Source organism: Ammospiza caudacuta, chromosome 21 (genome assembly GCF_027887145.1).
Source record: "Ammospiza caudacuta isolate bAmmCau1 chromosome 21, bAmmCau1.pri, whole genome shotgun sequence".
NCBI lineage: Eukaryota > Metazoa > Chordata > Aves > Passeriformes > Passerellidae > Ammospiza > Ammospiza caudacuta.
Window position 1 is genome coordinate 11,492,926 of NC_080613.1, and position 14,423 is coordinate 11,507,348.

At 45.7% G+C, this 14,423-nt stretch overlaps 1 protein-coding gene across 1 annotated transcript in view; it reads right to left on the bottom strand.

Moving 5' to 3' along the window:
• Window positions 1-14,423, bottom strand: part of DPP7 (dipeptidyl peptidase 7) — a 44,962-nt gene that overhangs the window by 12,971 nt on the left and 17,568 nt on the right. The window contains exons 4-6 of the mRNA XM_058818365.1: window positions 10,025-10,188; window positions 5,093-5,228; window positions 1,701-1,782 (exon numbers count right to left, since the gene is read on the bottom strand). Of these exons, the coding sequence (XP_058674348.1) occupies window positions 1,701-1,782; window positions 5,093-5,228; window positions 10,025-10,188 (382 nt within the window). The remainder of the gene's footprint in view (window positions 1-1,700; window positions 1,783-5,092; window positions 5,229-10,024; window positions 10,189-14,423) is intronic.

Genomic DNA, 14,423 nt, shown 5'->3' on the forward strand with positions numbered 1-14,423 from the left:
ACCCACCTTGAATCTCCCTGTTAAGCTGTGTGAGGGAGACCAGGCTCTCTTTTGGCCCTTTTCTCCCTAGTTTTGTGGGGTTTTTTTTGTTTGTTTGTTTGTTTTGTTTTTTTCCCCTTCAAATGCTTCAGCTTCCCTTTATTGATGGACAGTTGTGCTCTCCCACCCCAGGGCCCATCAGAGTGCTGGGTGAGGTGGGGCTCTGGGGTGGTAGGGGGACATGACTAACACAGGAGACAACACAGCAAGGGAAGCATGGGAAGCTCTGTGCATGGAGCCCACACCCTTCCCCTGCCCCCACTCCCGAAACAGCCAGCTGAGAAAGGCTGGATCTCCCTTGGATTGGGTCTGGACAGGCGTGCAGCTATTACAGGAGGGGGGAGGTAGCAGCTTGCCTCGAGCAAGGAGTCCAGCAGAAGTGCTGATCACACATTGCCTCTCCCCTTCCCCAAAACCCCACACCAGGGCCAGGGAAAGGGGTATTTCACACTCTGAGGACAGTCTTTAGGAAAGAGGAGTCCCAACAGCATGCAGGAACCTACTATGATGACTCCAACACACATCAAGGCAGGACTACAGGGAAAGATTTTTAAAAAACTAAACACTTCAAGTATCTATTTTTTTTAGTGATTTAAGGTCTCTTGTCCCTGCTGCTGCTGCACTGGGTGGTGCTTAGCAACCTACATCCACTCTACGGACAAGGACAACAGCAGAAGTGATAGCTGGTCTACTGCAAGGAGAGACAGGGCAGTGGGGTGGTGGGAGGGGAGGGGGGCAGGGGAAGAAGGACCAGTGGGTGCTCAGGGTACGGGCACCAAACGCATAGGGAAGGGAAGGTTCCAGGAAGGGAAGGCTCAGGACGGAGAAGGGAAGGTTTGGGAAGGGAAGGGCCTACGGAGAAAAGGGCCAAAAAAGAGCCTGGTCTCCCTCACGCAGCTTAACAGGGAGATTCAAGGTGGGCACAGAATAAGACTTTGGCCAATGGGATTACTGATTCATGATACTTCAGGGGAGGATGACAGGCTTGGAATAAATGGTACATTTTTGAGGGGTGAGACAGAGCGTATCATTTAAATAAAATGTAACATCACACTTATGTTTCAGTATCGGTTACCAATTTAATGCTAACTGAAACTGTTAATAAAAGAAAAATATAAATTGTACAAGTGTCGCAGACATCTTTTTCACTAAAAATCCTTTCTTTAGGTTTTTCCCTTCTGGGAAGCTGAGGCCCCAGAAAAAGAATGTAAACAATGGTTATCTGTTGTTGTAGAATGCAACAGGCGGATTTTTGATTGGGCCATCTTGAATGTTTGTAATTAATGGCCAATGAAGATGGAGCTATCTTGGACAGAGACCGAGAGAGCTGCCTTTGTTATCATTCTTTTCTTTTCTATTCTTAGCTTAGCTAGCTTCTGAGGAAACCTTTCCTTCAATTCTTTTTAGTATAGTTATAATGTAATATATATGTCATAAAATAATAAATCAAGCCTTCTGAACATGGAGTCAACATTCTCACTTCCCTTCACCTGAAAACACCTGTGAACATGGTCACAGTACAAGCAGAAAGAGGAAGCCATATGGGCATCTGCACTGACTTATCTGAACAACTAGCTGAGGTAAAGCAGTATCAACATTTTCCCCCCATGTCTGGGAATGCTGGCTGCCCTTGGGAGCCATATGCAGGGCTCCCTTCTTACCTCCACTCAGGCACAGGTCCTTGATCTGCTGGAAGGCTTTACGGACAGCTGTGACACAGCCTAGGCTGGACTTCTGAAAATCCTGAAGGGACAGAAAAGATATGAGATGACAGTTTCCCACAGGAGATACTTAGGAGGCTGCAACACAAAGAACTGCCAGAAAGACCAGAAGATGACAGGGGTTGTTGGCCCGCTGCTCAGCACCTCATTTGCATTTCCATTAGCAGTGACACCAGTGCTTCTGCCTTGTCTTTCAGAGAGTCAGCATGTCTCTGCAGAAGCCACACTCTGGACAGCTCAGGCCAAGCAGCAGCTGTGTCACCAGGTCTGGCTGGTATGACCTGTCAGACACAACACCACAACACTCTGCCCTTCATGGAGCATCAGACTGAGCATGAAGCAGCAAGAGAATATGCAGCATGCCTCAGAGAGAGAGGCAGGCTGCAAGGGTCATAAGGGTTTTGCTGGTTTTAAACACAGAGCTGAGTCCTTGAAACTTCACTTTGCCTGTGAGAAGGAACCATAGGAGAAGTCAGTTATGCATTGGAAGTACAAGACCAAGATCTGCTTTTCTTCTTAAGCCTGCTAGTGACCTGCCAAATTACCATGTTCTTTTTCTTAGGAAAACTATTACTGATCCTGAAAAAGCACTTTAAGTTAGGTTTGAAGAGCTGTGACTGGTTATGGTGGATGAAGTTGTTTCTGTGATTGAAGGCCCAAAGAACTCAAGCTCTTTCTCCTCTCTCAAGCTGTAAGGCAGATTAGGTCTGCTGGCAACCAGTGTTTTGTATCAAGAAGAATTATTAGGGTTCTTCTGAGGTCTCTTTACCTGGCTAGAGCAAGGTAAGTAACCACAAATCACTAGCTAGGCATTTTTCTTATAAAGACCCACCCTCAATTAAAAAATAGATTTGGCACCTTTCTTTTCTTCCTAATTCTGCCTTTGTCAGATAATTATGTTTAAATAAATAATTTTAGAGTTTTTCACTTTTTACCTGGGCATCCCTTTAGGAGTTGCAAAAATCCTTCTGGATGTGCTTATTGATCTTCACCTGCTAATGGCTCTAACTGGAGTGTGGGAATAGTTTAGCCTGGGACAGAGGAGCAGGTCTGCTCTGGCTGCTGTGATGGCTGAGCTCTCCTCTAGGCATTGCTGGGCTGCTGCCAAGCACTGCCTGGCACGAGGACCCCTACAGACCAGAAACAGTTCAGCTTAGCAGAGGCAGGAGGAATTGCAGTCATTCCCTGTGCCTTCATTGGGATTAACAGTTCTCATGGGTGTTCTCAGCAAAAAGAACAATCAGATTTCAGATGCATAAATTGCAAATCAGAGCAACATCCACACTGAAGATGGAAGGGAGTACTTTAAAACCACATAGTGCTTGCTTAAGAGCTCAGCCCAGAGCTTGATTTACTACTGCAGAGAGAACAGATTTTTAAATTAGTCGGAAAGTCTTTTCACATGAAAAGATTTTTAAATTAGTTGGAAAGATTTTTTCACACCCTAAGTTTGAGGGTGTGTTATGACTCCCAGCATATTTACAGTTGAAGCAAGACAAGGATGCTGAAAGGAAATTCCCACTGGGGCCTGTTAGCTGACTAAATTGAAAGGAATAAGATGAATGTGTCTTTACAAACAGACTGTTAATCTGCTTGTAGATAGGGCCAGGGACTTATAGATAGGGAAGTAACAGAAGAAACTACCAGTTCTAGAAAATGTTACTAATTGACATGGGCCACTGCTCAGCCAAGGCCATGTTAAATTCCTGAACTTTGATAAAAAGAACAAAGGCTTAATAGAATTATGAACAGTGTTTTGCTATATAAAAGAAAAAAAAAAGGAGAGGCGCACAGAAAAGGGGGACATAGAGTAGCTGATTCAGGAACTCCGTACCTTCCAAGTACCTCAGCCAATGGGGAAAGGAAGAGGGTGATGCACCCAGGAAATTAGGATGGAAAGGGGGTTGCATTCCCAAACCATGTGAAAGACCCCATGGGAAATGCCTCATGGCCTCTTCCTTTATTCTAATAAAATTACAGGACTCTTCTGTCTCCTTTTTGGACATAAACCCCTGGTGCTGTGAATTTTTCCATACAAAATGGTATTACATTTTTTGTTTGAAAATGTGTAACTCTAAGACAAGATGTCTATTATTCTTTTATGCACTTAGGAGTTTCAAATGTGTTTATTTTAATATAATAGTCTCTTCTTTACACTTACTGGTAAAGCTATCTCTTTTGTAAGTCACTGCATTGAAACAAGTTGTTAGTGTATATAAATAAGAACAAAGAGACCACAAGTTACATACACAGGTGTGGTCCTTAAAGTGGAGAACAATAGCAAAGTAACACAAGAATGACAAGAATGTGTCAACAAAGATGCATCACCTCCAGACCAGAGGGATGGGGAGAAGAATGCTAAGGTGGCCCAAAGGTAACTAAGACTAAGCTGCAAGGTAAAAATCACCCCTGAGACATCTCCCATGCTAATGTCAGACCACCCTGGTATAGTGAACTGACACTGACTGGAGAACATGCAGAAAATCATTAGTTAAGGTGACTAGTGAACAAGTTCTGTGCAACTTCTTTGTTGTAACTTGTATAAAAGCCTTCAAAGGCCCCAAATAATTCTGGGCAGAAAAGCATGAAAGGTCTCAGCTCTGCGTGCTCATTGGCTCCTGCACCAGGCACAGACCTCAGCTCCAACTGCGGGACAACAAAGATAGTTCAGACTAGCCATCTGTGTCACCCAGATCTAGAAATTTATATCAAAAAAGAGGCAGAACAGACACCATCACAAGATTTCAGTACAACTAGCTAGTACATTTCTTTCCTTATAAGATAAATCAAAGTCAGTTCTAACACCAACTTTTCATGGCCTTAAACTGCAAAAGCCACATTTAAATTTTAGTTTCAGTGATCCTGAGACACCTTGCACATTTTTAGTTATGAAATTAAGATTTCCAAGTTCTTCACTGAAATGGAATCACCTTGGACTAAGGAGATGCTGTGAATCATTGGTACCAATACAGCATTTTGGGAGAGGATTTGAAAAATAAATTATCCAAAAGGTGTTCAGCCAGGCACAAGGGAAAAATTTCAGGCTGTAATACAGTCGAGCCACTAGAAAAGGGAAAGTCAATTCTTAGTGGTACTAAAGCTACTGGCATGGAGTTGTGCTTCTTAGAGCAGCACCTTTGAACCCTGAGCTGCCCAAGCGGAGGCAGTGCTCAGCCATGCTGGAGCTACTGCTTTTCCTTTCAGGTTACTATTTAATTGCACTCCCTGCTTAGCAGTGATGCCGTAAGGACAGATGTCTATTTAAACACCTAGAAAAGAAACAGCATTCCTAAAGGAAGAAAATATTGCTCCTGAAAAGAGATGCTACTTACTGCTGTGACATCCCTGAAGAATTGGGTGGGGTCTCCAAGCCCAGCCACAGACAGCAGTGGAGCACTGGCAGCTAATGCTCCAGCCACGACATTTGGGTATTTCATCCTCAGGTAAGCACTCAGCATTCCTCCATAGCTACCAAAGAGAGACAACAGTTATTTCCTTTAAAAGACAACTTGCAATAACTCAGAAGTTCAGGCCAACATTCACAGGCTCACCTAAACCAAGGTAACAATAAGCTCATGAATATCTGTGATGCCTCATGTTTTCACACATGCTCAGTGATATGGATGATGTTAATGGATACACGTGATGCTTTGTGCCTCATCCTCATGTTGATCCAATTATGGCCAATGACCAGCACACAGTGCTCTTACTGGCCTTTCCCCAAATGCTCACACCAGTTCTGGTGGGAACACAGCAGCTCAGTTTGCTTCTGTAGACAAATGTAAATCCTGCTTCAGTATTTAAATTTGCACCATCCTGAGCATGTACCAATAGCTTCACAGCAGAGCAAAGCAGGGTTTGAGTGAAGCACTCACTGTTCAGAGAGAGAAGACACACTGTACATTTTGCATACAGGATGACAAGAACTAGTTAGAACTAGTCAGAACTTTGTCAGGGTTTTGGCAAAAGGTGTCCTGGAAAGTGAAGGCTATTCTCCCTCCTCTCCAAATAACAACTGTGTAGTTGATCAGCACAGATACAGGGAAAGGGAAAAGTTAACAAATGCAACAAGAAAAGTCAAAGCTACCTTGGTAGCTTCAGTGCCAGGGCAAGAATCTACACATGGATCAAAAGCTACTAGACAGACCCAGGATGACAGAAGTCATTAATTTGCTAATGGTTGCAGAGTTCCTCTGAGGCCATTGGGGGTGGCAAATGACATCCCCAAAACACAGATTAAACCTGGTCTAACTCCAAATTTAAAAGCACTCAATCTCCCTCTGTACCACCTCAAGTGATTCAGTAAATACCGTTCTCACAACACCCATGTGTAAAGCAATTTGCATTTCTCTAGCCCTGGAGACTGGCATTACCTGAAACCTCCTGCAAGTAATTTCAGGTTAATTTGGAACAGTTATAAGCACCAGAAGTGGTCTGGTTTTTATCTCCCAGGAAATGCTGTGCTTCTCCAGCACTGCCATATTTCAGTGTTCTTCATTTGGTTTTAGTGTGTTCAGGGCTGCTGCACACTGAGCCCTCAATTACACACAGAGAGCTGCAGTCTAACATGCAGCCAGCTAGGAGGTTTTGATGTATCCCTCTCCCATCTTCCTATCCCAGGACAGCTTCTGGGCCTCCCTACTCTAGCTACTGTCCTGATAATCACAGTAAAAACCTCTGTGAGATCAACAGTTCCGTCACCACACCACAACGAGCTGAAGGCTTAATGATAACTATTGTGCCAAATGCTTTTTAGCTCACTGCAATTGAATTCAAAGCCTTGCACTTCTGGAAGATTTTTGGAAGGAAGCATCCCTCTACTACAAGAGAGGGGACCCATCAAGAAACAAGGACATCACATCCACCCAGCTGCAGCACAATGAGCACTCTGGGAAAGAACCAAAGAGAAGCAGAATTATGAAAAGGCATACAATGAAAATGGCTGGGTGCTGTTAGAGGTTGTGTTTAATAAAAAGCTGTGTGGCACCTTGAAAGAATATTTTATCAATTAATAGCTTCCTGTGTTTCCAATGTAAAATGTTCCGATCCTGCAGGAGGAATTTCTCATTTTCATAGTTATAGAATATGCTGAGCTGAAAAGAGACCAATCATGATCACTAAGCCTAACTCCTGGCCCTATGCAGGACACTCCAAGTATCCCACCCTGTGCCTGGAAGTGTTGTTCACACTCTTCTCGAACTCAAACAGGCTTGGTGTATAACCACTTCTCTGGGGATCCTGTTCCAGTGTTCAAACACTCTCTGGGTGAAAAACATTTTCTTGATATCCAATCTAAACCTCCCTTGACACAGACTCATGCTGTTTCCTTGAGTCCTGTCACTGGTCATGAGTGAAGAGATCAGTGCTATCCCTCCACAGGATACTGAAGAGGGCAGTGAGGTTTTCCTTCAGTTTCCTCCAGACTGAACAAACCAAGCGATCTTAGTCACTCCTCATAAGGCCTCCCCTTCAGACCCTTCCCTATCTTCATGGTCCTCCTTTGGACACTCTCTAATAGCTTAATGTATTTACGTATTTACATTGTGGTACCCTAAACAAGGTGACACCACCTCAGTGCAAAGCACAGTGGGATAACTACCACCCTGACTCAGCCAGCAATGATGCCCCCTAGGACACAGCCCTCCTGGCTGCCAGGGCACTATTGACTCACATCCAATATGCCATTGGACCCCCAGGTCCCTTCCCACATCTGCTCTCCAGCCTCTCATTCCCCACTCCATACACACAGCCAGGGTTGCCCCATCCTAGGTGAAAAACCAAGCACTTGCCATTGGGAAACTTCATACAGTTGCTGATTGTCCATCTCACTGACTTACTGAGGTCTCTCTTCAGGGCCTCCCTGCCTTCAAGGGAGTAGTCAATGGCTCTTCCCAGTTTAGTGCTGTTGGCAAACTGACTTAGTATTCCTTCAAGTCCTGCATCCAGGTCATTAATAAAGATGTAGAAGAGAAGAGGGCTGAGGACGGAGCCCTGCAGAATCCCACTAGTGACTGGACACCAGCCTGGTGTTACCCCAGACACTGCAACTCTTTGTGCCAACCAGTGAGCCAGTTGCTCACCCATCATATGCTGGACCTTTTACTCAGAAAAATCTTTGGAAGAGATAGCACCAAAAGGTTTGCTGAAGTCCAAAATAATGACATTTACTGGCTCTCCTAGATTAACCAGATGGGTTACCCCATCATAGAAGAAATCAGGTTCAACATGCAGGAATTTCCCCTCCTGAAGCTAGCTGCGACCAATGACTGCATTGCTGTCCAGGTGGTTTTTCAATATCTCCCAGAATAATATTTACCATGATATTCTCAGATTCTACCAGCACTGCAGTGAAACTGGCAGGCCTGTAGTTTGTAGGGTCCTCCTTCCTGCCCTTCTTGAAAATTGGGACAATGTTTGCCAGCTTCCAGCCAGCTGGAACCTCTCTGGATTCCCAAGCTTGCTCAAAAATCATCAAGACAGGTTTTGCAATGACATCAGTAGGTCTTTGAGGATTCTTGGATGAATCCCAACTGACCTCATAGATTTGTAGAGATCCAGATGGAGCAGCAGATCCTGCACATGTTCAGGGTCAACAGGGAGCTCATTATTCTCATATTCATGGTCCTCCAGCTCAAGACACTGGGGCCCTTTTGGTCTGTCAACCATGGTGAAGACAGGCTAAGAATGCAATGAACACCTCTGCCTTGTTTCTGTCCCTGTTTGTGAGGTGACCATCCTCATCCTGGAACAGGCTAATGTTATTTCTACATTGCCTTTCACAATTAATGTACTTAAAAACCTCTTTTTATCATTCTCCAGTTTTGGCAATTTCAACTCAAATTAACCTTTAATCACATGAATTTTCTCCCTATAGAGGGAGAGCAGTGTTTCTGTATTCTTCTCATGTGACCTGACCTTGCCTCCACTGGGCATACAACCTCCTTTTTCACATTATTTCCAAGAGAAGATGCCTGTTCAGCCAAGCTGGTCTTCTGCCTCACCTGCCTGACTTTCAACATTTGGGAATTGCTATTCCTTTGCCCTTAACAGGTGATATTTAATAAGTAACCAACACAGATGGACCCCATCACCTACAAAAACATTTTCCTAGGGGATTTTACTCAGTAATTCCCTGAGCAGCCTGAAGTGTGCTGAAGTCTCTCCTCATGGCCAGAGTTGAGGTTTTGCTGGCACTTTTCCTCCCATCAAAAGAGATTTTAAACTCGATGGCTTCATGATTGCAGTGGCCAGAACAGTTGCCAACCCCCACTTTGCTCACAAAATCCTCTCTGTTGACAAGCAGTAAATCAAGAAGGGTATCTTTCCAATTCTGCTCCTTTAAGAACTGTGCCATAAAGTTGTCAGCTGGGTTTTTCAGGGCATCTCCTGGTCTAGATTGTACTGTGTGATTCTCCCAGCTGATTTCTGGCAAGCTGAAGTCCCCCATAAGGACAAGGGAAGTTGACTTGAAAGCATCCTTAGTTTCTTGAAGAATCATTTGTTTGCCTCATCATCCTGTCTGGGAGATCCAGATGTCCCGCAGTGACATCTGCATTATTTATTTGTCCTTTGATTCCTACCCGGGCTTTCAACTGTGCCATTGCCAACTATGAGCTTCAGACATTCTATCCCTTCCACTACAATGACACTGCCTCACCTCTTCTGCCCTATCCCTCCTGAAGAGCCTGTAACCATGCAACAGGGCACTCCAGTCACAGGACTTGTCCTACCAGACTTCACTTTTGCTATCGGTGCCAAATTTCTGGGCTTGGGCCTAAGCTTTGAGCTCCTCTTGTTTGTTCCTTATGCTGTATGCATTAGTGTAGAAACATTTCAGGTGAGGTTCATTCTAGACAACACCTCATGAAAGCAGATTGAGGGACCCCAATTAGTGCTTGTTTTCTCAGGTTTTGGCACACCATCACATTGCTTATCACTAGCAAGGCTGCTATTTTCCCTTTACCCTTTCCAAGCTATTTTTTTTTTTTGCAGCTTTGGATGATTCAGACATCGAAGAAGCTTAGAAACATCCAGTCAGGGCTGCTTCTCCGAAGCAACCACAAATGGAGACTAATTCCTGATGGGAAAGAAGAGTGGGACCTGGTTATGAGCTCATGGCAGCTGAGGCACAGGCACATCTGCTCTCAAAAGGATAGCTTAAAGCTTTGCCTTGAGAACTTTCTTGACAGCAAAGGAGATCTACAGCAGCATAACTTTGGCTGGAAAAGGATGCAGAGAAGGGAAGGAGTCCACACAATACTTACCTGCCTCCGAAAGCGATGACAGGGCAGTCTGCAGCACCAAACTGCTGCTTAAGCTCAGTAATGAGCACTGCATAGTCAGCAAGGGCTTGTTCCACGGTGAGCAGAGCAGTCTTCTTCAACTGTGTTGACTCAATTCCAAAGGGAAGAGACTTCCCATAGTACCTCTGAAATGAAAGAGATAAACTATGGCAATACTCCTATGGGTCTTCTCTACTTTCACCATAGAGCTGGGCTAAGTGTGCACTAATATGAAGAGATAACAGAGTATGAGACATCCTCTAACTTGTCCATAACTGAGGAAGTGCCTTGTCTCCTGCACCTAATACACAGACACTTTCAGGACAGATCATGGAGTGGATGGCCACGACATTACAGCTGCTTCAGTGGGTGCCAAGTGGGTTCTCAGCACGTGTATCTCTCCTGACATTCCCAGCTACAAAAGGGAACAGGATAATCTCTTCATGCCTAAGATGACAGATAGTAGATTTAATAGTGTGGAAAAGGTTGGCTTGGGACTTGGCAGGGTAGAGAGATTAAATATTATCCAAACAAAGTATCTCTCTACTCCATCATGGAGTTTAAGGCCTGTAGAAACTGTCACAGACATCTTTTGTGAAAAATCCTTTTTTTAGGATTTTTCCCCCTTCTGAGAAGCTGTGGCCTCAGCAACAAAATGTAAACAATGGTTATCTGCTGCTGTGGAATGCAACAGGTGGATTCGTGATTGTTCTCAGGTGGATGTTTGGATTTACTGACCATTCACGGCAGAGCTGGTCTTGCTTTTTGCCTGGACACAGAACTTTGTTATTCATTCCTTTTCTATTCTTAGTTTAGCTAGCTTTCTGAGAACTTTTCTTCTATTCTTTGTAGTATAGTCATAATGTAATATATATCATAAAATAATAAATCAAGCCTTCTGAACATGAGGTCAAGATTCTTGCCTCTCTCTTCACCCGTAAGACCCTTGCAAGCCCTGTAACAGAAACTACTTACAAAAACAAATCATTCAGGGCATAGGCTGTACTGAAACAGCACTCTGTCACAGACATCTTTTGTGAAAAATCCTTTCTTTAGGATTTTTCCCTCTTCTGGGAAGCTGAGGCCCCAGAAAGAGAATGTAAACAATGGTTATCTGCTGCTCTGGAATGCAACAGGTGCACCTGTGATCGGCCCATGTTCCATGTTTACAATTAAGGGCCAATCAAAGACAAGCTCTTTCTGGGACAGAATCAGAGAGAGCTCCGTTGTTGATTCATTCCTATTCTATTCTTAGCTTAGCAGCTTCTGAACTTTTCTCTCTATTCCTTTTAGTATAGTCTTAATGTAATATATATAATAAATTAATAAATCCAGCCTTCTGATCATGGAGTCAAGATTCTTGTCTATCTCTTCGCCCCTTGCAAGCCCGGCAACATCTGGTGACCCCTCGTTGTAAGAGCAAAATAGTTTCATAAGACCCCAGAGGAGCAAGAGCTGCACCCAGGGTAAACCCCAAAGGCAGCATTGATGGTTGCTTTACAAGTGACCACAGAAGTGGAATCTAGCCAGGAGCTGAAGAACTGAAGATCCTGACTTGGACAGTTCACAGCCAAGGCTGACCACAGGGTGAACCTTCTGAAAAACCTCCGGGAAGATGTTTGGAAAGAGCAGCAGCACCCTGGAGCTGGCCAGAGCATGCTGGACTCTTTCAAAAGGTACCGTTGGCTTTTCCCTTCCTGAAGATGCAGCCATTCATAGTTTGTGGCTGTTCATATGGAGAACGCTCCCCCTTGGAGGATGAGGTTCATTTTTCTCCTTCAGAGGAGAAACTTGCTGCCCTCTGGCAAAAATGGGGTGAAGAGGATGGACTTTTCTTGTCAGAAACAGATTTCTATGAGTTTTTTCGATGGGCAAAGCTTTTTGGGTTCTTTACTGATGTGCTATATGCCTTTGATGTTTTCGTATGGGAGTGCATGGAATCCATTTTCCAATTTGTTTGGGACCGTGGTGTGGGATTCCCCTGCGTTTACCCAGTTGTTTTCTGTGTACTCTTTTCTATCCTGAAACGGAGAGCAGCTGTTTTTCCCTGGATTGCTAACTGCAAGGGACAGGCTCCTTTCCCTCCGTCCCCAGCAGGAGAAGACCCTTTAGGGGATGAGTTGCTGCTTCCAAGCCCCCCCTGCTTCCCAGTGGGGGAGGGTGAAACTTTGCCGTGAGCAGAAGTTTGTTTTACTCTGTCTCCAGAGCATGCTTAGATGGAGCGGTCCTTTCCCCCCCTTCTCTCTCTCCAGGGGGATGGGAGTGGGCGGCCCCGCCACAGCCGGCCTCTCGGACCCTGCCCCGCTCAGAGATGGGGGGTGGTACCGGTCCCCGAGGCTCTGCCTGCCGGGCGGGTGTGGCCGCCTCCCCGGGCGATCCCGCCCCCGCCTCCGCCGCTTCCCATGCCTGCATTGCTAGGAGACACCCTCGGCGACAACAGCGACTCAGCGCCGCTCCCCGGCTGTCCTGCCGCCTCAGCCCGCCCCACAGGTGCGGGTGCTTGCAGCTTCTCCGGCTGCGAGCTCAGAAACACCGTTTCCCGCAGCTGACCCGCTGTTGCTAGGCGACGATGATGCAGCTGCTGCTTCTGGGTCAGCGGGGGAGGCATTCTCTCCGGCCTCGGCACTCCACCAGCCCCCTTGGCCCCCCTGCCGCCTCCACCGGCCGCCCCAGCAGTTCTGCCGCCGTCAGGGACTTTGTCCTCCGTGTCTGCGTCAGAGGTTGCCCTGGAACCGGCAGCTTGTTCAAGCTCGGACTGTCCCAGGCCGGTTGCCTTTGCAGCAGCGGCCTCGGCGGCTGCCCTCCCCTTCCGTGGAGGGGGGGTTGCTCGCCAGCTGGGTGTGGGGCAGCCCGCCTGCCTGCTTTCAAGATCAGCATTCTTGGCAGGTTGGGGGGTGGTTGGTCAGTTGCTGCCCCTTGGAGGTTGCCATCTCTGCTGCCCCTCTTGTGCCCTAGCGGTGAGGGGCAGGTGGATTCGGAGAGTTCTGCCTTTGGTCCCCAGCCTGGAGGGGGTGGTGCCGTGAGGCAGATGGGAGACACACCTGTTACATTTGCATTGCAGAGGCAGAGGGCAGAGCTGGAAGAGATCATGGCTGGTTTGCTCTGGGGAACAAACATCTCCAGACCCCAGATGGGATTTCTGGGGAAGGCTTCTATTTCTCTGCTGCTGGCATGCCTGAGTGGTTTTGGGGAAAGGAAGCGTCTCACCAACCGTGCTGCCACTGTACTGGCAGCAGGGTGCAGGCCTGTGGGAATGCAGAGCCTGTTTCATGGGTTTGGCCTGGCCTGTTGGGCTCAGGAAGTCCCTGGGCCGCGCCCACCGCCTGGCCTGTTGATGGCTGTGGGGGTGTTGGTTTCCCCTACCGGTCCTGGCCTGCCTTTTGCGGGCCAGCTTTGGGGTTCCTGATCCATTCATGGGCCAGGGCCCCCCAGGGCCTTTCTCTGGCTGCTCTGCTGCTGCTGCTCTTTTCAAAAACAAACAAACAAACAAAAAAAAAATTAAAAAAAAAAACCACAAACAAAAAATAATTTTAAAAATTAAATTAAAAAATATTGAAATAGCTGGCAGCAGCTCTGAAGCATTGAAGGGCCAGAAAAGGACATTCCACAAATTGTTCAAAATTGTTTGAAATTGTTTTATGACTGTCAATGGTTTTTGATAACTATTGATGGACTTTTTCTGCAGCAAGTCTGTTTCAGGACCAAAAAGGACTTTCAGATATGTCCAGGAGGAAGATTTTCAGCCCATGGACTGTTCCTGAAACTCAGCTGCTTGGACTTGAATTTTCTTTGTGTTATTTTTTGCATTTTCTTATATTGTAAGAGTGTTTTAGTGATTTGATAGAATTGTATGTTCTACAGGTGAAGAAATTTCCTGTTCATTCCACACCAGCATTTTTTCTTTTTAATTCTTTAGAATTTCAAGGGTGTAATGTCACAGACATCTTCTGTGAAAAATCCTTTCTTTAGGATTTTTCCCTCTTCTGGGAAGCTGAGGCCCCAGAAGGAGAATGTAAACAATGGTTATCTGCTGCTCTGGAATGCAACAGGTGCACCTGTGATCGGCCCATGTTCCATGTTTACAATTAAGGGCCAATCAAAGACAAGCTCTCTCTGGGACAGAATCAGAGAGAGCTCCATTGTTGATTCATTCCTATTCTATTCTTAGCTTAGCAGCTTCTGAACTTTTCTCTCTATTCCTTTTAGCATAGTCTTAATGTAATATATATAATAAATTAATAAATCCATCCTTCTGATCATAGAGTCAAGATTCTCGTCTATCTCTTCACCCCTGAGGAACCCTTGCAAGCCTGGCAACACACTCTGTATCCTGGAGTGCTGGGAGGTATAGTAAAAAATTACTCAAAAGCCATGATTACAA